General features: G+C 42.7%; 1 protein-coding gene across 1 annotated transcript in view; it reads right to left on the bottom strand.

Moving 5' to 3' along the window:
- pcnx2 (pecanex 2) overlaps positions 1-17,207 on the bottom strand; it is a 33,921-nt gene extending 16,714 nt beyond the window's left edge. Inside the window, exons 1-25 of the mRNA XM_064950318.1 lie at positions 16,869-17,207; positions 14,915-15,117; positions 13,149-13,266; positions 12,956-12,992; positions 11,422-12,567; positions 11,131-11,269; positions 10,850-10,992; positions 9,968-10,046; positions 9,695-9,830; positions 8,940-9,082; positions 8,684-8,837; positions 8,363-8,395; positions 7,522-7,693; positions 7,280-7,390; positions 7,070-7,161; positions 6,811-6,920; positions 6,588-6,696; positions 6,361-6,453; positions 4,596-4,746; positions 4,194-4,335; positions 2,297-2,474; positions 1,886-1,994; positions 1,560-1,689; positions 591-649; positions 204-419 (exon numbers count right to left, since the gene is read on the bottom strand). Coding sequence (XP_064806390.1) covers positions 204-419; positions 591-649; positions 1,560-1,689; positions 1,886-1,994; positions 2,297-2,474; positions 4,194-4,335; positions 4,596-4,746; positions 6,361-6,453; positions 6,588-6,696; positions 6,811-6,920; positions 7,070-7,161; positions 7,280-7,390; positions 7,522-7,693; positions 8,363-8,395; positions 8,684-8,837; positions 8,940-9,082; positions 9,695-9,830; positions 9,968-10,046; positions 10,850-10,992; positions 11,131-11,269; positions 11,422-12,567; positions 12,956-12,992; positions 13,149-13,266; positions 14,915-15,117; positions 16,869-17,021 — 4,156 coding nt within the window. The 5' untranslated portion in view covers positions 17,022-17,207. The remainder of the gene's footprint in view (positions 1-203; positions 420-590; positions 650-1,559; positions 1,690-1,885; positions 1,995-2,296; positions 2,475-4,193; positions 4,336-4,595; positions 4,747-6,360; positions 6,454-6,587; positions 6,697-6,810; positions 6,921-7,069; positions 7,162-7,279; positions 7,391-7,521; positions 7,694-8,362; positions 8,396-8,683; positions 8,838-8,939; positions 9,083-9,694; positions 9,831-9,967; positions 10,047-10,849; positions 10,993-11,130; positions 11,270-11,421; positions 12,568-12,955; positions 12,993-13,148; positions 13,267-14,914; positions 15,118-16,868) is intronic.
- Positions 17,208-24,953: the final 7,746 nt, after the last annotated feature.

Raw genomic sequence — 24,953 nt, 5'->3', positions numbered from 1 at the left:
AAAACAATTTCAGATAAAATTTGAATAACTTCAGAATTAAATGAAACATATGAAACATGTAACATTCAACACAGTCAAGATATTTCCCATATCAGTAGAGTGTGATCAGAGAAACAGAGTATCTATGTGTATATAGATGTATATGGTTCTGGGTGTGGTATAGTGCTCCTCACTGTCTTGCTGTATATTATTCAGTATCTGACCTCTGAACTCCAGGCCTCGGAGCTGGAAGGTGACCAGGCCATTGCCGATCTCGATGAGGTGAACAAAGGCGTTGAGGTAGTCAGAGGCCAGGATGAAGCAGTCTCCAGAGCTGTAGTTTCCCCAGCGGCCCAGCATCAGGTCACCACACAGAGAGTGCTGCAGAGAGCGTGTCAGATACTCATAGAAGATGGAGTTCAGGTTGTTGTCGTCACATCCTAGGGGAATAAAGGCTTATATAAAATACACTGATTGACATGACCAACAAACCAACGTATTAACCATGAGAAGATCCTTGTAGAGTTGAGAAGTTCTAATTCAGATTATTATTTGACGTTAATTAGGGGAAAAAACATGTTGATATTTATTCATTAAACTCAATAGGTTACCTGTCTCTTTATCAACCTGAGATACCAGTCTGCTATTAGAGTTGTCAATGCGTTTGGTGCTGCAAAATGGTACAAAACCATAGATTAGGGAGACAGTACATTCATTGAAATAAGCTAAACATGGTCTAATTATGGTTTATTTTTAGGACCTTTTCTGTGTGTTAAATTAATTACATATATCCTCATCAATAACTCAGTGACTGGAGTAAAGTTAGAGACGGAAAAGGAAGCGAGACATCTCACTCTATCCATTTTTCTGGTTCATATACAGTCAATGAACTAAGCAGACCAGACCCAGTTGCTATCGCAATGGGAGAGACATCCCTTAAGCAGACCGGAACTGTGACCATTCTTTTCAGTGGTAAACATCCTGAGTAAGACTTATTTTATCCATCATCTTTAGTGGTCTCTATACTCTGCTTGTATACCCCTAGACTAGAGCACTTAGCTCAGGGTCCTTGCTATCCAGAATCCTTGGGACGTCCCTACCCCCTTGAAGTTTACATTTTAAATGGTTACGGTAAGGGTTAAGGTTAGGGTAAGTGTAGTGGTTAGGGTTTAGGGTAAAAGGATCCCAAGTATCCAGGATAGCACTAAAACTTGGCTCAGTCAGCTGAGTGCATGACATCATCTCTGGACGTCAACAGGGGCTCTAGGAGGCCATATAATTCACCACTTGCATATTTTCTGAGCACATTAATAAAAACAGATGAAACAGAGGTGAATGACTAACAATGAACTTTCACCAGATTAAAAATTATTGACAGCGACCTAAATCAATGGTTTGGTCATAGACTCAAATTGAGTCGGACGTCCCTTGTCCCCTTCTTTATTCATAATGGACTTTCCCATGTCCCATCCCTACGGCTGAATGCCCTGGGGTGCAGCCGACACACCGTGGTGCTTTAAGGAGTGCATGCATATTTCATGGTGCTTTATCTCATGCTGCGGTCGGTGAAAAGCCATTACTTGTAGTTCCTCTCCCAGAACTTGACAGGACGTGGGTAGGAGGTGACGAAGATGGCACTGCCCAGGAAGGGGCTGAGAGGGGTGTAGAACAGAGTCGTCACAAACGTTTGCAGCAGCAACATGGCTGAATCTGAGCTGCATCATGAAGGAGAACCACCACAACCAAGGAAAATCCACCAGGTATCAATTCAATTGGAGACAACAGGTTTACCATACTCACATATCTTCTATCAAATTCGCAGTTACATCACAGTTTCAGTCAGAGCAACGTCAAAACATATGCGGAAGCTTGTGTAGTTCCTACACATATGAAAACCAAAGGATACGAGGCACAGCGAAGGGCTGAGCGAATGCGTGGAAGGCGCTGCCCCATGCAATCTGCCACGGTGCGATATAGACCATGATGAAGTGGAGCTTGTGAAGCAGATCACTGAGCTGTCGAGGAACAAAGACCTGCTGTGAGTCACTGACAGACAGCAAAGACAGTTATTTTTAGACCAGATCCTAAAAATAAATCCAATATAATCAAAAGTAGGAAGGCCACTCTACATACAGAGCAGCTGGCAGGTGTTTGCTGCTTCATATTGATCCCGAAGAAAACTGTATGTTTGTTAATCAACTGTAGGGAGTTTGGGGACCGCAGTCATAGTGAGTTGTATTCCTTTCCTATCTTATTGTAGTGAGACGTCTGTCATTGGGAGTGTGTGTACCAGTCTCCGGTCACGTCGCAGACTGACCTTGTGGAAGACAATGGACATGATAAAGAAGTCCAGCAGAAAGGTCTCTGAGGCCCTGCTGCAGTCGAACTCGAAGAAGACGATAGTGAAGATGAGAGTGACGAACTGGAAGCTGGGATTGCAAAAGGAGGCGCGGAGGAGCTTCATCCCAGCAACTGTCATCAACAAGACATCACAGCTGGAGCGAGACACAGAGACCTGAGCGACTCAGGTGTACAGGCGTGACACAGCGGAGCAAAGCAGAGGGGTGACATTGAGTGGGAGGGGAGCAGGGGAGACAAATGCACCAATACTAGCGAATATTGTGTATACATCACACTTTCTTCCCTAGCAAGGGAATTGACATGCAAAGTGACTGTTGTCATGATGACCAGGTTCAGATGATGACATCAAAGTGACTGACTGTCTACTAGTTAGTTTCCCCAGCTGCTACATGTAACTGCCAAAATAAAGGAAACAACATCATAAAGTGTCTGAATAGAGTTTTGGGCCACCAGAACAACTTCAATGCACTTCGGCATAGATTCTACAAGTGTCTGGAACTATATTGCAGGGATACGCAACCATTCTTCCATGAGAAATACCATAACCAGCTTTTTTGTTGATGGTGCTGGGAAATAATGTCTCAGGCGCCACTCCAGAATCTCCTGTAAGTGTTCAATTGGGTTAAAATCTAGTGATTTAGACAGCCACAGCATATGGTTTCAATCGTTTTCATGCTCATCAAACCATTCAGTGACCACTCGTGCCCTGTGGATGCAGGCATTGTCCTCCTATGGTGGCATAACCACAGTAGCCAAAATAATACCTGTGGAAAGAAGTGGAGGACGCTCAACCAACCGACGTCAGTCGAGGTGCAACCAATGTTTTTTTAATCATAGAAAAGGAAAAGGTGCAACACTCGCTCACCATTAAACATTATTTGTTTTATTTAAGCAAGGTTAAAAGATTCATGTTTCGGCCTTCATCAGAATAATCCTGATGATTATTCAGATGAAGGCTAAAACGTTCATCTTTTAACCTTGCTTAAATAAAACATAAAAATGTAATGGTGAGCGAGTGTTGCGCCTTTTCCTTTTGATTTCTAAAATAATGGCCCGTCTAGCATTTTATACATCATGGGATATTAATTGCTTAATTAACAACACCTGTGTGGAAGCACCTAATTTTAATATACTTTGTAATGCTCATTTACTCAAGTGTTTCCATTATTTTGGCAGTTACCTGTACATTAAGATTTATGTTGACATTTTAAGGTAATTACGTAAGCGAGACAGAGGCAAGTTTAAAGTATTTCATAATGTCTACCTGCAAAGAGATTAACTTTACATTCCAAACTGAATGTTATACAGACTGAAAATGGTTCTCAGAAGACCTGGGTCAAATACATACACAGGTATTTATTGAGATGACTCGTGTACTGAAGGCAGCTCTGCAGATTGGTCACTAGCTAGCACAATCACAAAGTCATAAAATCTGATTTTAAACTTAACCCTAACCTGAATCACACTGCTAACCCTAATGTCTAACCCTAACCTTAAATTAAGACCAAAAAGCACATTTTTGTTTTCATGAATTTTTATGATATCGACAATTTTGACTTTGCGGTTGGCCTATCTAGTGGAAACCGATCAGTTCTGCTTCCAGGGCAAGCAAGACTCATGACAATAAACGTCAACCTGCAATACATAAGTCCAGTACTTGGCATGCGCTTGATTTAGTTAGCTTGGTACAATGGAACCACTGGAATAGTTCCAAAAGTACAAACCCTAAATTACACCAAGCGCACATCAAATACTTTCAAATACTTTTGCATTTGACCCAGGTCTGGGTCTTGGTTCAGGGAAAGGAGGGAGTATGTGCTTTTTATAAAAATCTTTAGGAGAAAGGTACTTACTGGATGCCTAGCTTCTTGCGGTGACTGAGTGAGAATCCATCATTGGTGAGCGCACTCAGAATGATGGCTGGGTAAACCACGTATTTCTCAAAACACAGCAGGCCCACGTACAGACGCTCAAACCACATCAACTGAGCATCATCTGGAAAATGAAATCAACTTTAATCACCACACACGAGCTGTTTCTTACTTTTGCAGTACTTGACAAATCCGTATAGATGAAAGCACAGGAGATAGGTCTTCCCCAACTAACTGAACCCACACGTGTATAGAACTATAGGCTATTAAATGTAGTCTTTCATCAAATTTGTACCAGAGAGTCAGAGATGCAAAAGGTCTATAGTAGGAAAAACTGTATTGTGTCAGAATTCTTTTTTTTTTAACAATAAAGGCAGGACTGACCTCTGGGCTCAAACTGGGAGTACTCATTGCTCTTTAGCACTGGGTGAGAGATCCAGAGCCAAGGGTGGTGCTTCCGTAACTGGGGTACGAGATAGTGGGTGACAAAGCCCACTGTCCCTGCCAGCGCATACAGTACTATGGTTACAAAGGGCTGTGGAGAGAAAGGAAGAGAAAAAGAGTGAGAGGAAGAGAAAAGGAGATAGATAGATATAAATATATAAATAGAGAGATACATACATATATATAGAGAGAGAGAGAGAAAAAGAGAAAGGGATATAGCAGGAGGGAGAGAGAAAAGGGGAGAAAAGGGATAGAGAGGGAGAGCTGGAGCTGGAGAGAAAGGGATAGAGGGAGAGATGGAGAGAAAGGGATAGAGGGAGAGAAAGGGATAGAGATGGAGAGAAAGGGATAGAGAGGGAGAGATGGAGAGAAAGGGAGAGAGGGAGAGAAAGGGATAGAGAGGGAGAGATGGAGAGAAAGGGAGAGATGGAGAGAAAGGGATAGAGAGGGAGAGATGGAGAGAAAGGGATAGAGAGATGGAGAGAAAGGGATAGAGAGGGAGATGGAGAGAAAGGGATAGAGATGGAGAGAAAGGGATAGAGATGGAGAGATGGAGAGAAAGGGATAGAGGGAGAGAAAGGGATAGAGATGGAGAGAAAGGGATAGAGAGGGAGAGATGGAGAGAAAGGGAGAGAGGGAGAGAAAGGGATAGAGAGGGAGAGATGGAGAGAAAGGGAGAGATGGAGAGAAAGGGATAGAGAGGGAGAGATGGAGAGAAAGGGATAGAGAGATGGAGAGAAAGGGATAGAGAGGGAGATGGAGAGAAAGGGATAGAGATGGAGAGAAAGGGATAGAGAGGGAGATGGAGAGAAAGGGATAGAGAGGGAGAGATGGAGAGAAAGGGATAGAGATGGAGAGAAAGGGATAGAGATGGAGAGATGGAGAGAAAGGGATAGAGAGGGAGAGATGGAGAGAAAGGGATAGAGATGGAGAGAAAGGGATAGAGATGGAGAGATGGAGAGAAAGGGATAGAGAGGGAGATGGAGAGAAAGGGATAGAGATGGAGAGAAAGGGATAGAGATGGAGAGATGGAGAGAAAGGGATAGAGAGGGAGAGATGGAGAGAAAGGGATAGAGGGAGAGATGGAGAGAAAGGGATAGAGAGAAAGGGATAGAGAGATGGAGAGAAAGGGATAGAGAGGGAGATGGAGAGAAAGGGATAGAGATGGAGAGAAAGGGATAGAGAGGGAGATGGAGAGAAAGGGATAGAGATGGAGAGAAAGGGATAGAGATGGAGAGATGGAGAGAAAGGGATAGAGAGGGAGAGATGGAGAGAAAGGGATAGAGGGAGAGATGGAGAGAAAGGGATAGAGAGAAAGGGATAGAGAGATGGAGAGAAAGGGATAGAGAGGGAGATGGAGAGAAAGGGATAGAGATGGAGAGAAAGGGATAGAGATGGAGAGATGGAGAGAAAGGGATAGAGAGGGAGAGATGGAGAGAAAGGGATAGAGGGAGAGATGGAGAGAAAGGGATAGAGAGAAAGGGATAGAGAGGGAGAGAAAGGGATATAAAGGGAAAGAGATGGAGAGAAAGGAGAGAGAGCGAGATGGAGAGAAAAGGGGGTTGACTGAATACTGAACCGATCAGATAACATTTTATTTACGACACCACAGTAATTATTTACTGATGAGACAAAATTGCTTTATGACACAAACAACATTTATGACACATCGTTTAGGGATGGTGTTTGGATGTAGGTAACCCACCTTTAGGGACAGGAAGACAGTGCTTGAAGTAATAGCAAAAGTTAAAATGTAGGCAATGGAGCAGACCACAAGATCCGAAAGAAGAATCTCCTTCTGCAAATGCAAAAGGAAATCATACAATATCACAATTGCGGAATATAATAATGTGTTAAAGTCAAACTTTTGTCCTAAAACAAAAACAGAGGACAGCAGTTGAGTGGAGGAAGCAATGCAAGTCTCTGACTTACCACTGAATTCATGAGCTTCTCTGGAAGAGGATCCTTGATGTCTTCTGAGTCTTCACCCTCTTCCTCACTGTCCACAAGAGTGGGCATCAGTTTGGACTTGATCAGAGACCTGTATGTGCACAAAAAAAAAATAGGAGAATATCTTAGCCTTAGCACTAACAACTCTCATACAGTCAGCATGTTAGCAGGCATATCAATAGGAGCAGAAAAGCAGGCGGCTCACATCAACACAGTCGGATCACTGCTCTGCCCACTCAGATGATAGGAGAGAACCACCAGCAAGCCACAGAACCCAGAGAACAAGGCTGGGGTATGCTGTTCATCCCAGGGCTCCTTTAGAACAGAATAGAAATATTGATTATTGTACCATTTCATGCTCGACTAAACTGCCTCTGCAGCAACAAACTGTTCCGTCGCAGTGCAAAACATATCCTTCATGTAATCATACACACATCTTTACTCAATAATGAATTCATTCCTACCTTCAGAGCTCCAAAACAGAAACCGTACAGCAAAGATAATGCTGTCAGACTACGGAATATGCTGTACACTGCTGAGTGGAGTCCAGTTGCAGCTGACAAAGGAAGTGGAAACACAGGAATCAGGTTAAGGGCTAAGTTTATGGTGGTACAGTATGCATTCAGTTCATAATTATGAAGGTCAAGCGAAACAGAAAAGAGAGTGCTACTCACCTGTTCCACCAAAGAAATGAATGTCTATTTGTTCGAGCAGGTAAATCATAAAGGTGTTGATTTGTGGGAACAGGCCAACGAGAAATGTGATAGGAAAGCAGTAAGTGATGCCTGTCGAATATAGAACAGACAGGACTTTAGAACTATACGTTCTTTAGAATGTCAAAATAAAACAATCTAAAATTGTTTAATGGAGATGACTGAAAAAAGGTAAAAGAACTGACTTATGGTACGTGACTTACCCACTAAAATGTCTCTCAGGAATTTGAGAGCATCTGCTAATACTATGGTGATGCCATATACAGTGGACACAGGCAGGTCCTTCCTTCTTAACATCTGTTCCAGAATCCAAATAAGGCCACAGAAAATACAGAAATAAGCAGCCCGGCTGTAGGCAACAATCTGATTGTGTCCCTGGAAAACATCAAGAGGGGAGTGAAATGAAACAGAGAAAGCCTTGAACAATCTAGTTTGAAAAAATGTAAATACTAAAACAACCAGTGAAAATGTAAAGGTAATTGCCTAAATAAAGTAAACACCAACATAAAGTGTCTCAATAGAGCGTTTGGCCAACAGAACAGCTTCAATGAATCTTGCCATAGATTCTACAGGTGTCTCGAACTCTATTGGACGGATGCGACACCATTCTTCAGCGAGAAATTCCATAATTTTATATTTTGTTGATGGTGGTGGAAAAAACAGTCTCAGGCGCCGCTCCAGAATCTCCCATAAGTGTTCAATTGGGTTGAGATCTGGTGACTGAGCCAGCCATGGCATATGGCTTACATCGTTTTCATGCTCATCAAACCATTCAGTGGCCACTCGTGTCCTGTGGATGTGGGCATTGTCATCCTATGGGGGCATAGCCACAGTATCTAAAATAATGGCCTGCCCAGCATTTTTCTACATGGCCCTAAGCATGAAGGGATGTTAATTGCTTAATTCACTCAGGAACCACATCTGTGTGGAAGCAACTGCTTTCAATATACTTTGTATCCCTCATTTAATCAAGTGTTCCCATTATTTTGGCAGTTACTTGTATCTTTACAGTATGCCTTTAGAATATGTTCCATACAGACTCACATGTGTCGGCGAGGCTGCATCAGGTTGGACACTCTGTAATACAAACAATTTGTTCAAAGTGTTATTAACGTGATTAACTGATATACAGTCAATGACTGACAGAGAAATGTGTTTCCATCAGCAACGTGTCAGATAAAAAGTACTTAGCTAAAGCTTAATTCCATTGTTACAGTGGAGTATGTGGTGGAGCATTGAAAATGGCACAGTATTATCACAGATCTGGTATCCTATCACTGATCTGAATTATGTCAACACAGATCAGCAACGGTTGTACGGTTGATTAAGCCTTATCCTTTGTTACAAAATAGATACCTTACTTACCTTTAACAATGAGTACTGGCAGCTAGCTATGACCACGCAGAACTGGAAAACCCAGATGTCTTTGAAGCAGCCATGGTTGAGCAGGATGAATCCCAGGAAGGCCACCAGGAAGGCCAGGAACACAACTGCTATGTTCTCCACCACATCCTGGTTCCTGAGGAGAGAGAGCAAAGGTCAAAGTCGAGTCTCTGTTAACTAGTTGATCAATCGCTGAGAAATGGAAAAGGAAAGATAGAATGGGAGCTTTTTCTCTTACCTGTCCAATAGCGCCAACAAGGCGAGCCGGTCATACAAGATGTTCACCCACTTCCCAGGAAAAAGCTTGAGCTTATAGTACAGCTTACGAGAAGGCTTTTCCTGTGTGGAGGTCTCTGATGATTCATCAATCGAGTCCTCCTCCTGTCAGAGGTGGAATTCAGGTTGTAGTGTAAAATAAATCTCAATATCACTTTAATTTAACCCTTAGTCATTAGGGTTACATAACACTGACATAATAGATGTCTTAAACCGTCATGACTGTTAGTTTCAACTCATAACAACTGACTACACACTGTCATGACACAGATAATGTTTAGATCAGTTATTTCATACAGCTACATTGTAAGTAATAATCATCAGTACATTTCACCCAATGTATTTCCTGTGTGTATGTGTTTGTGTTATGAGCCATACATTGTGAATTTAGCGCTGAGAGGAACAATGTGCTATGTGATGTCTGAGCCAGGCAGGCAGTTTCTGTTCTGCTCACAGAGTCAATATAGTTTGATTAATGGCCAGCACTCTGATTTGCAGTGTTGAGTCGGAGCACCGCTTAGCCTTGGTTGCCTGCGTCCACTGTCTGGGATGGATAGGGGTTTATGGGTGGAGTGGAAGGGAGAGGAGATGAAAGGGTGGAGGGACAGGGTGTAGTGACTTGGAAGATTTTGGGTGAGGGAAGGAGGGGAGGAATGGGTGGTGGGGGAAAAGGGATGGGGGAAAGGGGTTGAGGTTGAGGTGGGGGGGTGTAGTCACCTGGAAGATTTCAGGGTGAGTTCTCCGAGGCCGAAGTCTGTGTGAAGGGATGATGCGGCGCTGGAAGGGGCAGTCTGTATGTCCACCCGCCAGCCCGTCCTGGCACTCCGAATTGGAGGAAGTTGACAGGAGATCACTGGGTACACGACAAGGTTCACATGTAAAAGCCCATGACGTTTAAAAACAACTAAAATTAAACATTGTCAAATGTAAATAGAACACAACAAAAACTTCATACAAATATTACATATTAAATAATTGAGGTTATAGTACCACATGTTGCCTGTGATAAGTTCAGCTCCGAGGGGTAGGTTTAGGGCTCTCTCAGCATACAGTTTACGAGGTCTGTCTCCTGGAATAGAGAGCAGACAGAACCTCACATTTAAAACACCTACCTGATATGATATAAGTGATATACATACCGTATGTTATACAATAGTAGGGCAATAATAGCACAGACAATTAACCCTTGGTTACTGTTGCAACCTCTGCCAACATTTTCCCGGGGAAGCCCAATTTCCCATTGAACCACTGCCCGAAATCCGCTCACAATGATCTCAAACTGTGTTTCTAATAAACAAATCCACTCACAATATTCTAAAACTGTGTTTCTAATAGAAAATTAAATTAAATACAGACTACCCCTTGCTAATCAGGAAACTCTTGGGTATGTTGTGGTGGACTGTCATTACAATTGCTTCACAGGAACCTGGTAAAATTAAGTTTGCAGTGTAGCTTGCCACTGACTGGCTCTGAATTCACTGTCAGCAAGCAGTCAAAGCTATAACCACTTTTGGAGCTAACTAGTGCTCTCAAATCATATCCTGATGTTGACAGCAGACGGGAGTTAGCTAGCTAACATACATTTTGAGAAAAACAGGTTATATTAAGTGGCTAGCTAGTGTTAGCAACTTTTGGTGGTCAATGTGACTTAGAGCTAGCTAACCAGCTGAACTAAACAAGTTTTCAAGCGATTTAAACAGATGCTTGTCCGATGTATCGACAGTTGATATCCATTGAAGTGCTGCGATTGGTTGGCCAAAATTTTAGGGCGGAGATTATCGAAGGGTCAGTTCACTACGACATTATCCAGGGTTTGTAACCAGTTTGTAGACTTCAGTGAATTGATGCCACACAATAATATTTTGCACTTACTGTGGACTGTATGAAAAGTATAGGCGTCCTCCTTGTTGGTGGCCTCTGGTCTGCATATGACCTGGAGCATCGAGCTCTCTGACTGAGATGTTTGGGAGGGCAGGGAGTCGTAGTCTGGGTCTTTATCCCGGTCTGTCTGGGGACTGAGAGTAGAGGACAAACTATACAACGATTATATAAAAAAAATGCATTCATTTACAATAAAGATCAGATCAAATAACAAAATTAAGTAAATTGTGATGATGACCTTTTATATCTAAGAGACATTTGAAAAGGTTTACCTGTCTGGAGACACAATGGGGATCCGTGTTTCGGGGATGGTGTGGAGGGTGTCTGTTGTGGCCAGAGTATTGGGAGGGTTTGGCCGCTCCTGCTGGCTCTCTGTCTCTGTGTTATCCTCAATTTTGGCAGTGACATCCTCTGCAAAAGCAACACTCGTTTTCAATTTTAACAATAAAAAATGAGTAAAACACAGCTATTTGCACAACAGAGACAATAACTTCTCTCCTAAAGTCTTCACTGTCTACATGTATATCATTATTATCTGACAACGTACATATGCCTGGACTCACCTTCCTCCATGGCTCTGTCCTCCTCATTTGTCACCTCCTCTGGTGGGTTTTCAATGCCACTGGCTCCCCTGGTGCTGTTGATGGACTCCAGCAGTGACACAAACTCCACAAAGTTGGACTCGTTGGGGATCTGGCCCTCTTTGGCCTCCAGGTCTGACTTGGATGAGGTCATGGTGGTCTGTTTATTCTGTGATCTGTCAGCAATGAGGACTGCATCCTTCCCGCTGTCCATGCTCAGGCCTCGCACGTGTGTCCGGCCCCCTGGGCCGTACTTCCTGAACATAGACGGGATTCGCAGGAAGCCATCTGCATCCACATTGAGGTCCGGAGGGTCGTTCTCGTCAGGGTGGGAGTGGACATCGATGCCAGAGGAGCTGTTGTCGGCTGTGGTCAACTGGGGGCTGGGGTGTTCCAGGTCTGCCTCGTTGTACTCTAAGTCCCGGCAGTCCAGAGCGGCAGAGTCAGCGCTCATCAATTCTTTGGTGATCTGGCCGTCTGGGCTTGGGGTCTGCAGCTCAGCAGAGTCAGCCTCAGATAAGGGTTCCCCTTCATTCTCTGCACCACTCTGTTCATCATCCTCAGGTGAGTCAAAGGTGATAACAGGGATTTTGACGAGGCAGTCGCCAGCAGCCCCTCCATGGGGGTCGATGCCCATCTGTGCCTGGGCAGACTCCAGGATGCTCTGTTTGACCGACTCCTCCAGCTCGGCAGCCGTCTGGGCATCACAGCTCATGGTGATGATGATCTTGACCATGTCGTTCTCATCCAGGCGGGCTGATGGGCCAGAGTTGTCCACAAAGACAACAGCGATCTCATCTGAGCAGTATGTCTCCTCTGGCTGGTCATTCTGAGGAGGAGATGGGAGGGGGTCATCACGCTCCTGAATGACCTCTAGAGAGTTGTTGTTGGGGTCCTGTTGGAGCTGTTTCTCCTGCTTTGTCTCATCTGTGCTTTCGTCATCACTCCCCTTGGAAGAGGGCAGTCCCTCATCAGCAATCTCCCTATCAGCCACATGCTTCTGCTCCCCCAGCAGGAGAGGGGCAGCCTGGTCAGGGTTGGGGCTAGACAGGTCCTCTGGGGAGAGCTCCTGCTCAGGCTGTAGGCTCACTCTGGGTTGTTTCTCCTTGGGTATACTGTCACTCTGGGCTGCAAAAGATACATTAATGTACAAAGATCATATTGACCAGAATTTAGAATGGCTCATAAATGAAAGAAGAAGAAAAAACATCTCAGTCTTCATCATTTCTGCTCTTAACTAACAATAAAGAATATAGATCTTCTCAGCAACACTTTGCAAAACCAACATTATGTGAGAATATTTATTGGAAGCTGACAACATGCTTATCTGAGCATATTTGAAGCAATAATGTGCTGGGCTAGCATAATGAGTAGTATTATCATTTTATCACTACATCCACACAATGCATTCCAGGAAGAGCATGTTATTCTCACAGTGAGATTTGTAAATAGAAAACCCATTTCCCACTATAGGGGGGAATCAGACCAGTGTTAAAAGTATAGGAGAGTACAGTACCTTCAGTATTCTTTAAGTCTTCTGATTTTGGGCACTCCTGTAAGGGCAAGAAATATGGATGATGATGAATAGAGAAATGGGGGGGGGGGGGGGCAGTGCTCATTCACATTTTAACTCAACTCAAAAATGTCTATTCCATAATATAATATAGTAGTAGAATGGAGCTCGAGGGTAGTTATAATGGTACACTAACCACACCAATCAACCCAGGGTCCGTTTCTGTCTGTTTCACTGTAACCTGGATGACTGGACTCGGCCTGTTTCTCGTCAACATTGTCATGGCAACACTGTCAGGAACCGTGCTGCTTTTCCTATTTGGAAAGATGTAGAGTATGTGGCCATCTGTGGTAGTTCATTTATCAAAGGATGACATCATGTTTTTCAAGACAAAAGCACTACCCATAAGAGACATTCTATTGTGCATTTGGAAAGTACTCAAACCCCTTGAATTTTTCAACATTTTGTTACGTTACAGCCTTATTCTAAAATGTATTGAATTGTTTTTTCCCCTCATCAATCTACAAAGCAAAAACTTTTTTTTTTGTAAATGTATATTTCAAAAAACAACTCAAATATCACATTTAAGTATTCAGACCCTTTACTCGGTACTTTGTTGAAGCACCTTTGGCAGCGATTACAGACTCGAGTCATCTTGGGTATGACGCTACAAGCTTGGCACACCAGTATTTGGGGAGTTTCTCCCATTCTTCTCTACAGATCCTCTCAAGCTCTGTCAGGCTGGATGGGGAGCATCGCTGCACAGCTAATTTCAAGTCTATCCAGAGATGTTCGATAAGGCTCAAGTCCAAGATCTTGCTGGGCCACACAAGGACATTCAGAGACTTGTCCCGAAACTACTACTGCGTTGTCTTGGCTGTGTGCTTAGGGTTGTTGTCCTGTTGGAAGGTGAACTTTCACCTCAGTCTGAGGTCCTGAGCACTCTGGAGCAAGTTTTCATCAAGGATAGCTCTTTGCTCCGTTCATCTTTCCCTTGATCCTGACTAGTCTCTCAGTCCCTGCTGCTGAAAACCTTCCTCACAGCATGATGATGCTGCCACCACCATGCTTCACCGTTGGGAAGGTGCCAGGTTTCCTCCAGACATGACGCTTGGCATTCAGGCCAAAGAGTTCAATCTTGATTTCATCAGACCAGAGAATCTTGTTTCTCATGGTCTGAGAGTCCATTAGGTGCCTTTTGGCAAACTCCAAGCGGGCTGTCATGTGCCTTTACTCAGGAGTAGCTTCCGTAAGGCCACTCTACCATAAAGGCCTGATTGGGGGAGTGCTACAGAGAGGGTTGTCCTTCTGGAAGGTTCACTCATCTCCACAGAGGAACTCTGGAGCTCAGTCAGTGACCATTGGGTTCTTGGTCACATCCCTGACCAAGGACCTTCTCCCCGATTGCAGTTTGGCCGGACGGCCAGCTCTAGGAAGTGTCTTGGTGGTTCCAAACTTCTTCCATTTAAGAACGACGGAGGCCACTGTGTTCTTGTGGACCTTCAATGCTGCAGAAATGTTTGGTACCCTTCCCCAGATCTGTGCCTCGACACAATCCTGTCTCGGAACTCTACAGACAATTCCTTCGACCTCGTGGCTTGGTTTTTGCTCCGACACTCATTGTCAACTGTGGGACCTTATATAGACAGGTGTGTGCCTTTCCAAATCATGTCCAATCAATTGAAGTTACCACAGGTGGAATCCAATCAAGTTGTAGAAACATCTCAAGGATGATCAATGGTCTGAATACTTATGTAAATATGGTATCTGTTTTTTATTTTTAATATATTTGCAAAAAAATCTAAAAACCTGTTTTCACTTCGTCATTATGGCGTATCGTGTGTAGATTGATGTGAAAAACATAATTTAATCAAATTTAGAACAAAGCTGTAATGTAACTAAATGTGTAAAAGGTCAAGGGGTCTGAATACTTATACGTTTTGTTTTTATAAACAGGCTCACCTTAATTTAGCTGCAAGACATGAATCTGACGCGTTGCTTTTATTTTCTGCACCTTGGATGACATCAGAGAGACTGCTTGGGGGCACAACGTCACCTTTATCAAACATCACATGAAGGCGATAGTTGACCATCTTTATCGTGATGAAGAAGATGGTGACTGAGGTGCAGTATATACTAAGTGCCATGGTGGTGGGCGGAAGAGCCTGAGGATAGAACACACAAACTCCCTCAATATCTCAAAACACATATCCTTACAATAAAATAATATTCCATTAAAAAAATGGCAATCTTCTTCATCACAGAGTGCATCCCAACCTTTCCTCAATAATATGATAACTAGTCTCAAATTAAGTCTGAAACACAACGCCAAAGCAGCTATTTGGGGCTGAAATATTATGCTCAAACAGCCAAGAGCGACACTGAAAGAAAAACTATTGTCTGAGGATGATCTGAATGAAAAGTCAATGCTCCGACCATATAATGTAGTCATGTGGCCCCTCAGCTACATACTGAGATGAGTGAGTCATCAGAGGAATCAACCAACCTGTCAATAGAAACAAATATGTGCAATAGCCATGGTGTTCATTATGTTGAAACACAGGTATGCTATAGGCCTACATGAAATTATGAACAGTAAAACTGTGGGCTTGTGACTTGCTCTGATCTATAATTCAGAGGAACTGTCAGCCTAAGGGATGTCATACGTTTTGTGTTTAGCTCCTTGTCATCAAACCCTGAGGACCAAGTCAAAAATAATAATAATCACACAATAACATTGTATTCAATTTGTATTTTATTTTACCTTTATTTAACTAGGCAAGTCAATTAAGAACAAATTCTTATTTAAAATTACGGCCTATTTTATTGTCAAGTAATATATCAACCAAAAACAATTAATTGACAAGAGCTATTTCTATATTATTTGTATAAAAACATATATCAATATCTATTTTCTGAGAAATCAAACGTATGGAAATTCAGGCCCTTATGAAGTGACACAATATCACATTCTGTGGTATAGGGAATAAAATAAGAACTTGAAATAGAGGACAAAACTAATCTCCTTGAAATGGGTTAGTGGTGGGACAATATTACACCATTACATAAGAATGACAGTCCTTCATCACTTTAACATCTGCACAAATAATCAGAAGGCTTTTGGTCTTCAGAGTCGTTCATACTGTATGTCGTTTGACATTTTTTATCAAGTTATTAACTCTGAAACAAGCGTTGTGTTTTTTTTAAAATTAATATTAAATGAAACTCCCTTTATTTAACTCCCTTTATTTAACCAGACAATAGGTCATATTCTGAAACATAGTAGGCCTATTCTGTACAAGAAATAGCATAAAATTCTTGAAATGAAAATACATTCAATTCCATTACGATGGAAATAAAGTGACACATTAAAGAGACCACAACCACAACATTTGGTGCCGGAATGTATTTTTTATATGCTATCTTGACCAAATTAAACCAAACCCAAACAGCATCATTAATGACGTAGGACTACTAGCCACTAAAATACATTGATCAAATGCAGGTGAGTGCGTGCTGTAGGCTATACTATCACATCCAAAAGGGAGAGAAGGTGAGGTGTGCCGCCGTTTGTCTTTGTGAACGCTGTGTAGGCTACCTACAGTCAGTGTTACAATGCCTGGACTTTTCTGCTTTTTCATCACTGTGGCAGCCATGCGTTCCATCACTGTGCTACATACTAGCCAACGGCATGCAGAGAAAAATGCGACCATTCCATTTTCTGCCAATACAATTCATAAATAAGCGGAAATGTTTAAGTGCTGAGGATAAAACATATCACTGTAAATAAAAGATTAGAACGGAATGTTGCTCCAAGAGAACCGTGTTTGTCAATGAAAAGGGCGCTTAGTGATGCGGCGCACTAAACCTTATAAGCCAACACAAGATCTGGGCCTTCGATTGAATTTATACTCACCAAATGTAGTGATAGTGGCAACATAAGAAGGAACATCCACAAATAGAGGTGACAGGAGTTATTGAATGTGTTCTGGTCCGGGTCATGGTACCAACCTCCTGTCAATGATGCCCAAACCCCCTGACGCAGAGTCTGTACCAGTTGCGAGCCCATCCTCCTCAACTGCAATAGATTCGTATCACGATGGTCAAATTCATATGTAGCCCATATACTACGTTGTTACCATGTTGAAACTATAGCCCTACTGGCTCTATCAAGCTATCATTCGCAATTTACTCGCCGCATCATTTCATCCAAATGTCAGATCTCACATGGTGCGGACAGCTCTCTCTCATCCTCTCTTCTTCTCTACCTCCGTCCGTCTAGATGAATTATGCATATAAACCCTGGATTGCTGATGCTATGTATTGTCTATTGTGTGGCTTTGAAGCCACCGGTCGGCCATATTGGCCCGCCGCGGTAGGCGCGGTCTTCCATAGGAATTAATGTGATTCTACAGTATTTCAATTAAATGTTTCAATGACAAAATAACATGTATATAAGTATATTTTTTTTGTAGTGGGGACAGTAACATTAGCAATCTCAACAACAACAAAATATTTGTTTATGTTAAGCTCACATAATATAATTCAAAAGTGTGCATTAAGGTGTCTGTAATAGAATACACGTGTCTAAAACGAATGTAGACATTAATACATGCATTTCTATCGCTTCAACAAACAAAAACATGTTTTACGAAGGAGGAGTACCAAGATGGCTGCGCGATGGCTTCAATACAGCGCCCCCTGTTAGTCATCCAGGGTTTATACACATCACTGGTCCAGATGCGCAGCTCGTGAGAGAGCACGAGCAGCAGCCACTCCAGCTATACGGTGCTGCAATCACTAAAACTAAACCCTCATAAACCCTCATGCGGTTTATGAGCTGATCCTGAATTGAATCGACCTTACGGTTATTGACATCGTTTCACATTTATAATTGACTCTAAAGCAACAACAAACAAACAAATCTCTATTCTTTGGGACTGATATTATATATTTTTTTAAATATTATTGAAAGAAAAAAGTATCATCTTGGTGATTGAATGTAAGTAAAGCATAGATAGGCCCCGAATCATGCAACGTCCCCATCGAACAGGACAATAACAGTAGCCTTTGTCAAAACCCACAAACAAAACGTGTCCCGCTGATCAGTGGGAATTTTACAGGCCCTCAAAAATTCACAAGTAATAGTTGAAAAAAACAGCTATTCACAAGTAATAGTTCAAAAAGATGGTCTTAAAAGGTTAATAAATAGGCCTTATGGAAAACTCGAGCCAAAGATTAGACAGAGACTAATTTAAAATGATAATAGTGAATCTTTAATACATATGAGCAGCTGGAAGGTAGATCCCCCTCTGATCGCAGTCAGGGAAAGAAATATTGGAGCTCAACCATCTGCCTGCCTCCTGTATCTGCATTTGGGTTTCGCCTTGTGCCCGTATACAGTGGGGCAAAAAAGTATTTAGTCAGCCACCAATTGTGCAAGTTCTCCCACTTAAAAAGATGAGAGAGGCCTGTAATTTTCATCATAGGTACACTTCAACTATGACAGACAAAATGAGAAAGAAAATCCAGAAAATCACATTGTAGGATTTTTAATGAATTTATTTGCAAATTATGGTGGAAAATAGTATTTGGTCACCTACAAACAAGCAAGATTTCTGGCTCTCACAGACCTGTAACTTCTTCTTTAAGAGGCTCCTCTGTCCTCCACTCGTTACCTGTATTAGTGGCACCTGTTTGAACTTGTTATCAGTATAAAAGACACCTGTCCACAACCTCAGAAAGTCACACTCCAAACTCCACTATGGCCAAGACCAAAGAGCTGTCAAAGGGCACCAGAAACAAAATTGTAGACCTGCACCAGGCTGGGAAGACTGAATCTGCAATAGGTAAGCAGCTTGGTTTGAAGAAATCAACGGTGGAAGCAATTATTAGGAAATGGAAGACATACAAGACCACTGATAATCTCCCTCGATCTGGGGCTCCACGCAAGATCTCACCCCGTGGGGTCAAAATGATCACAATAACGGTGAGCAAAAATCCCAGAACCACACAGGGGGACCTAGTGAATGACCTGCAGAGAACTGGGACCAAAGAAACAAAGCCTACCATTAGTAACACACTACGCCGCCAGGGACTCAAATCCTGCAGTGCCAGACGTGTCCCCCTGCTTAAGCCAGTACATGTCCATGCCCGTCTGAAGTTTGCTAGAGAGCATTTGGATGATCCAGATGAAGGTTGGGAGAATGTCATTGTCAGATGCAACCAAAATATAACTTTTTGGTAAAAACTCAATTCGTCGTGTTTGGAGGACAAAGAATGCTGAGTTGCATCCAAAGAACACCATACCTACTGTGAAGCATGGGGGTGGAAACATCATGCTTTGGGGCTGTTTTTCTGCAAAGGGACCAGGACGACTGATCTGTGTAAAGGAAAGAATGAATGGGGCCATGTATCATGATATTTTGAGTGAAAACCTCCTTCCATCAGCAAGGGCATTGAAGATTTATTTTATTTATTTTTATTTCACCTGTATTTAACCAGGTAGGCTAGTTGAGAACAAGTTCTCATTTGCAACTGCGACCTGGCGTAGATGAAACATGGCTGGGTCTTTCAGCATGACAATGATCCCAAACACACCACCCGGGCAACGAAGGAGTGGCTTCGTAAGAAGCATTTCAAGGTCCTGGAGTGGCCCAGCCAGTCTCCAGTTCTCAACCCCATAGAAAATCTTTGGAGGGAGTTGAAAGTCCGTGTTGCACAGCAATAGCCCCAAAACATCACTGCTCTAGAGGAGATCTGCATGGAGGAATGGGCCAAAATACCAGCAACAGTGTGTGAAAACCTTGTGAAGACTTGAAAATGTTTGACCTCTGTCATTGCCAACAAAGGGTATATAACAAAGTATTGAGATAAACTTTTGTTATTGACCAAATACTTATTTTCCACCATAATTTGCAAATAAATTCATTAAAAATCCTATGTTACGGATACAGTTATCCTGTGTGTGTGTGTATCCTGTGTGTGTGTTTCTTTTCTCTCCTTCTCCCCTCACAGGTGAAAATCATCACTCCCCAATCAGTCAACAATCAATCATCAATCAGAAGACACACCTCCTCCTATTTCCTAACCTATCACAGTTCCTTCTCCATGGTTTAAAAACCCCATCATTTGTTTGTTCTAGAGCTCAATCTCTCTGTAAATGCCATGTCTGTAGGTCTCTGTGTTTCACTCTCGCGTTGTGTCTTAACCTCTCTTTTGTTTAAGCACCTCATAGCACTTTGTCATCACCTGTGAGTATTGTTTTTGGTTATGGTGTCTGTTTGTTGCTGGTGGGAAAAGGGGGAAACCAAGACAAGTCGCCCATGGGCATACACTACCCGTAGGTGAACTTTGTTAAATACACTAGTTAGAACTGGGCGGACCACCCACTGCATTTTTGGTTAGTTAGCTGTTGTTAAAGTAGGCTAGTCTAGCTTAGGGGTGTTTTTGAATACTTATTGTTTCTTTCCTTGGGTCCAGCTCAGCCCCTTTTCCTGCTCCCCCCATTACCGTGTGTTTATAAATAAACCTGGAGTTTGACGGTAGATTTCTGTTGTCGTGGTTATTTCGTTCACACTTTTACTTTGTCACAACAATAATTTGCGTGAGTTATGTTACGGGTCTCATTACCATCCCCCCCCCCCCTAGACTGTCGGGCCAAAAGGGATTCGTAACATCCTACAATGTGATTTTTCTGGATTTTTTTTTCCCTAATTTTGTCTGTCATAGTTGAAGTGTACCTATGATGAAAATCACAGGCCTCTCTCATCTTTTTAAGTGGGAGAACTTGCACAATTGGTGGCTGACTAAATACTTTTTTGCCCCACTGTATTTATTTTCTGTCCCTGGGACATCAACCAGTCAAAATATGAAATCTGCTAGGGCCTTCAAAAAGTTGGTGCTGGCTTATCAGCTCTTTCTTGTTTTTCCACAGTCCTTGTACTTAAACATTTGGATCGACTCACTTCAGTTTTGGACAGTGTTCTACGTAATTGAAACAGATTGTTTTTCGATGAAATTACCTTCTTACTTAAATCACTGGTATTATTCACCTCCAACAAATTTATAAATAATAATTATTGGAAATTATTATTCATACCTCTATTCCAAATGTTTCCACTGTGTCCCTTACAGCCTGAGTTCAGTGAGTTCCACTCACTTTCACTGGTGGCTTACCTATGGGTCCACAGGAAGCTTATCTTGAACCCAAACACCAAATGGCGGCCTCTATTTTAATAACAGACCCAAGCTCAAACCCTCTGTTCGCTTAGGTGCATAATAATACCAAGCAATGGCAACCAAATGCTTTTCACACTTGTATTCGTCATGTGACCTTATATTGAAATGTTAGCGTCTCCAAATTACTAAGATATTGCATTATTAGAGTACTATCTGAAGCCACTAATAACATACAGTACTACCATTCACCATACTGACAGCACTCATTAAATTTGACATCAACTGAAAGATCGTGATTAACATGAATCTTTGCATTTTACTTTCCTTACCAAATTTATTTATATAGCCCTTCGTACATCAGCTGATATCTCAAAGTGCTGTACAAAAACCCAGCCTAAAACCCCAAACGGCAAGCAATGCAGGTGTAGAAGCATGGTGGCTAGGAAAAACTCCCTAGAAAGGCCAAAACCTAGAGAGGAACCAGTCTGTGGGGTGGCCAGTCCTCTTCTGGCTGTGCCGGGTGGAGATTATAACAGAACATGGCCAAGATGTTCAAAAATGACCAGCATGGTCGAATAATAAGGCAGAACAGTTGAAACTGGAGCAGCAGCAGCACGGCCAGGTGGACTGGGGACAGCAAGGAGTCATCATGTCAGGTAGTCCTGGGGCATGGCCCTAGGGCTCAGGTCCTCCGAGAAAGAGAATTAGAGAGAGCACATGTGGGGTGGCCAGTCCTCTTCTGGCTGTGCCGGGTGGAGATTATAACAGAATATGGCCAAGATGTTCAAATGTTCATAAATTACCAGCATGGTCGAATAATAATAAGGCAGAACAGTTGAAACTGGAGCAGCAGCACGACCAGGTGGACTGGGGACAGCAAGGAGTCATGTCAGGTAGTCCTGGGGCATGGTCCTAGGGCTCAGGTCCTCCGAGAGAGAGGAGAGAATTAGAGAACGCACACTTAGATTCACACAGGACACCGAATAGGACAGAAGTACTCCAGATATAACAAACTGACCCTAGCCCCCCGACACATAAACTACTGCAGCATAAATACTGGAGGCTGAGACAGGAGGGGTCAGGAGACACTGTGGCCCCATCCGAGGACACCCCCGGACAGGGCCAAACAGGACGGATAAACCCCACCCACTTTGCCAAAGCACAGCCCCCACACCACTAGACGGATATCTTCAACCACCAACTTACCATCCTGAGACAAGGCTGAGTATAGCCCACAAAGATCTCCGCCATGGCACAACCCAAGGGGGGGGTGCCAACCCAGAAAGGATGACCACATCAGTGAATCAACTCACTCAGGTGACGCACCCCTTCCAGGGACGGCATGAGAGAGCCCCAGTAAGCCAGTGACTCAGCCCCTGTAATAGGGTTAGAGGCAGAGAATCCCAGTGGAAAGATGGGAACCGGCCAGGCAGAGACAGCAAGGGCGGTTCGTTGCTCCAGAGCCTTTCCGTTCACCCTCCCACTCCTGGGCCAGACTACACTCAATCATATGACCCACTGAAGAGATGAGTCTTCAGTAAAGACTTAAAGGTTGAGACGGAGTTTGCGTCTCTGACATGGGTAAGCAGACCGTTCCATAAAAATGGAGCTCTATAGGAGAAAGCCCTGCCTCCAGCTGTTTGCTTAGAAATTCTAGGGACAATTAGGAGGCCTGCGTCTTGTGACCATAGCGTACGTGTAGGTATGTACGGCAGGACCAAATCAGAGAGATAGGTAGGAGCAAGCCCATGTAATGCTTTGTAGGTTAGCAGTAAAACCTTGAAATCAGCCCTTCCTTTGACAGGAAGCCAGTGTAGGGAGGCTAGCACTGGAGTAATATGATAAATTTTTTTGGTTCTAGTCAGGATTCTAAGCAGCGGTATTTAGCACTAACTGAAGTTTATTTAGTGCTTTATCCTGGTCTTTGTTACGTTCACTAGTCTCCATATTTGTTTCCTTCAACTAGGACCCTTTACTATTTCCAATAGGAAAGCCCTCTCAATCACTTCTGTGAATACACATGGATCACTCTCAAACAATGTTCTGCTCTCACCCCTATTGTACCTAGAGCTACAAACAAAACATTTTTTTTTAAACAACAAAAACATGATAAGTTCTGTTCACTGGGATGCCATTGCCCCCTTTTACTTTTCCTTATTGGAAGGCATTGTTTGTATTTGAGTGAATATCCAATTTCCGTTGGATATTTACTTTCTGTTTCACGCTCATTAAATTTCTATTTTGAGATTAATATGTAATGGTGAATTCACCAATTTGTAAGTCGCTCTGGATAAGAGCGTCTGCTAAATGACTTAAATGTAATGTAAATGTAATGCGCCAAAATTATGAATACATCAGCCAATTCAGAAGGAGGGGAGAGAAAATGGAGGGAGCTTCCTTTTTAAGGTAGCTGTCGAGACTAGAGTTTCTTTTAGGATCAACATATATTATAACTGGGCTTGCACTGCCTATCAGTACACTGACATTGGAGTGGTCTGTCCATAATGAGTCTGGAACTTGAGACAGAGACAGTTTCCCTCTCTGTCCCAGGGAGAGGTTCAATTTCCCTACTCATGAATTGGTTTAGAATTGTTAGGGATATCAACAAAAACTTAATTGGTAGTACAATAAATGGTAGCGTTTAGTGTTGTCAGCAAGTCTCTTTCCAGTAAATTAAATGTTTGAGTGGCTGAATATAGGAAATCCTGTTCAACATTTACTGGTCCTATAGAACAGGGCATGGGTTTTGTTTCAAAATGTAGTACCGGAGTGGAGGAAATCCCATAAGCGGCTACAGTTTTATTGATTGGGGGTAAGTCAAGTCCAGTTTCTTCACTAAAGGTGGATGTAGTAGCACCAATATCTACCAAAATAGGAATTTATTTTCCCTGTATTTTTACCATAATGTTTGGGCCAGATTGGTCCACCTTTACCTGTGGGCATTACTGTATCAAGGATGTTATTTCCCCTGAGAGATGTCCCTATTGTGGCTGGCATTTAATTTATTTTTGAGCATTCACTTCTTCAGTGATTGGGGTCGTGATAATAGAAGCTGCCTTTATCTCTACTTCTATCCCCCCTAGCTGCTCCGTTGTTACAACCCCTGTCACACCCACACCCATGGCTGCGACCCCCGTCCCCTGCTACAACCGCGGCCCCCAGGTTGAAAAAGCTCCTGTCATGTTAAACTGTAGCTGATGGTCAGTTTTTGTGGATTTATGTTTAATAGTTTCCTTGCAATGCTGAAGTAGGATAGTAATTTCCGGTAGTGTTTTAGCTTGCCAACCTGGAGTAATTTGGTTGAGTATCTCAGAGACCTTCTAACACGGAACCGAAACCAGCTGAGCGCATGCGCCATCGTGCGCTATTGTGCATAAATTTATTTTGTCCCCCTACACCAAACGCGATCACGACACGCAGGTTAAAATATCTAAACAAACTCTGAACCAATTCCATTAATTTGGGGACAGGTCGAAAAGCATTAAACATGTATGCAATTTAGCTAGTTAGCTTGCACTTGCTAGCTAATTTGTCCTATTTAGCTAGCTTGCTGTTGCTAGCTAATTTGTCCTGGGATATAAACATTGAGTTGTTATTTTACCTGAAATTCACAAGGTCCTCTACTACGACAATTAATCCACATAAAATGGCCAACCAAATCATTTCTAGTCATCTCCTTCCAGGCTTTTTCATCTTTGAACTTATATGGTGATCGGCATCTAAACTTTCATAGTATTACCACGACTACCGGCAAAACAGTTTGTCTTCCAATCAATTTCAATTCAAGGGCTTTATTGGCATGGGAAACATGTGTTAACAT

The sequence above is a fragment of the Oncorhynchus masou genome, chromosome 31 (assembly GCF_036934945.1).
Source record: "Oncorhynchus masou masou isolate Uvic2021 chromosome 31, UVic_Omas_1.1, whole genome shotgun sequence".
Lineage (NCBI taxonomy): Eukaryota > Metazoa > Chordata > Actinopteri > Salmoniformes > Salmonidae > Oncorhynchus > Oncorhynchus masou.
This window is presented reverse-complemented; position numbering and strand designations above follow the sequence as displayed.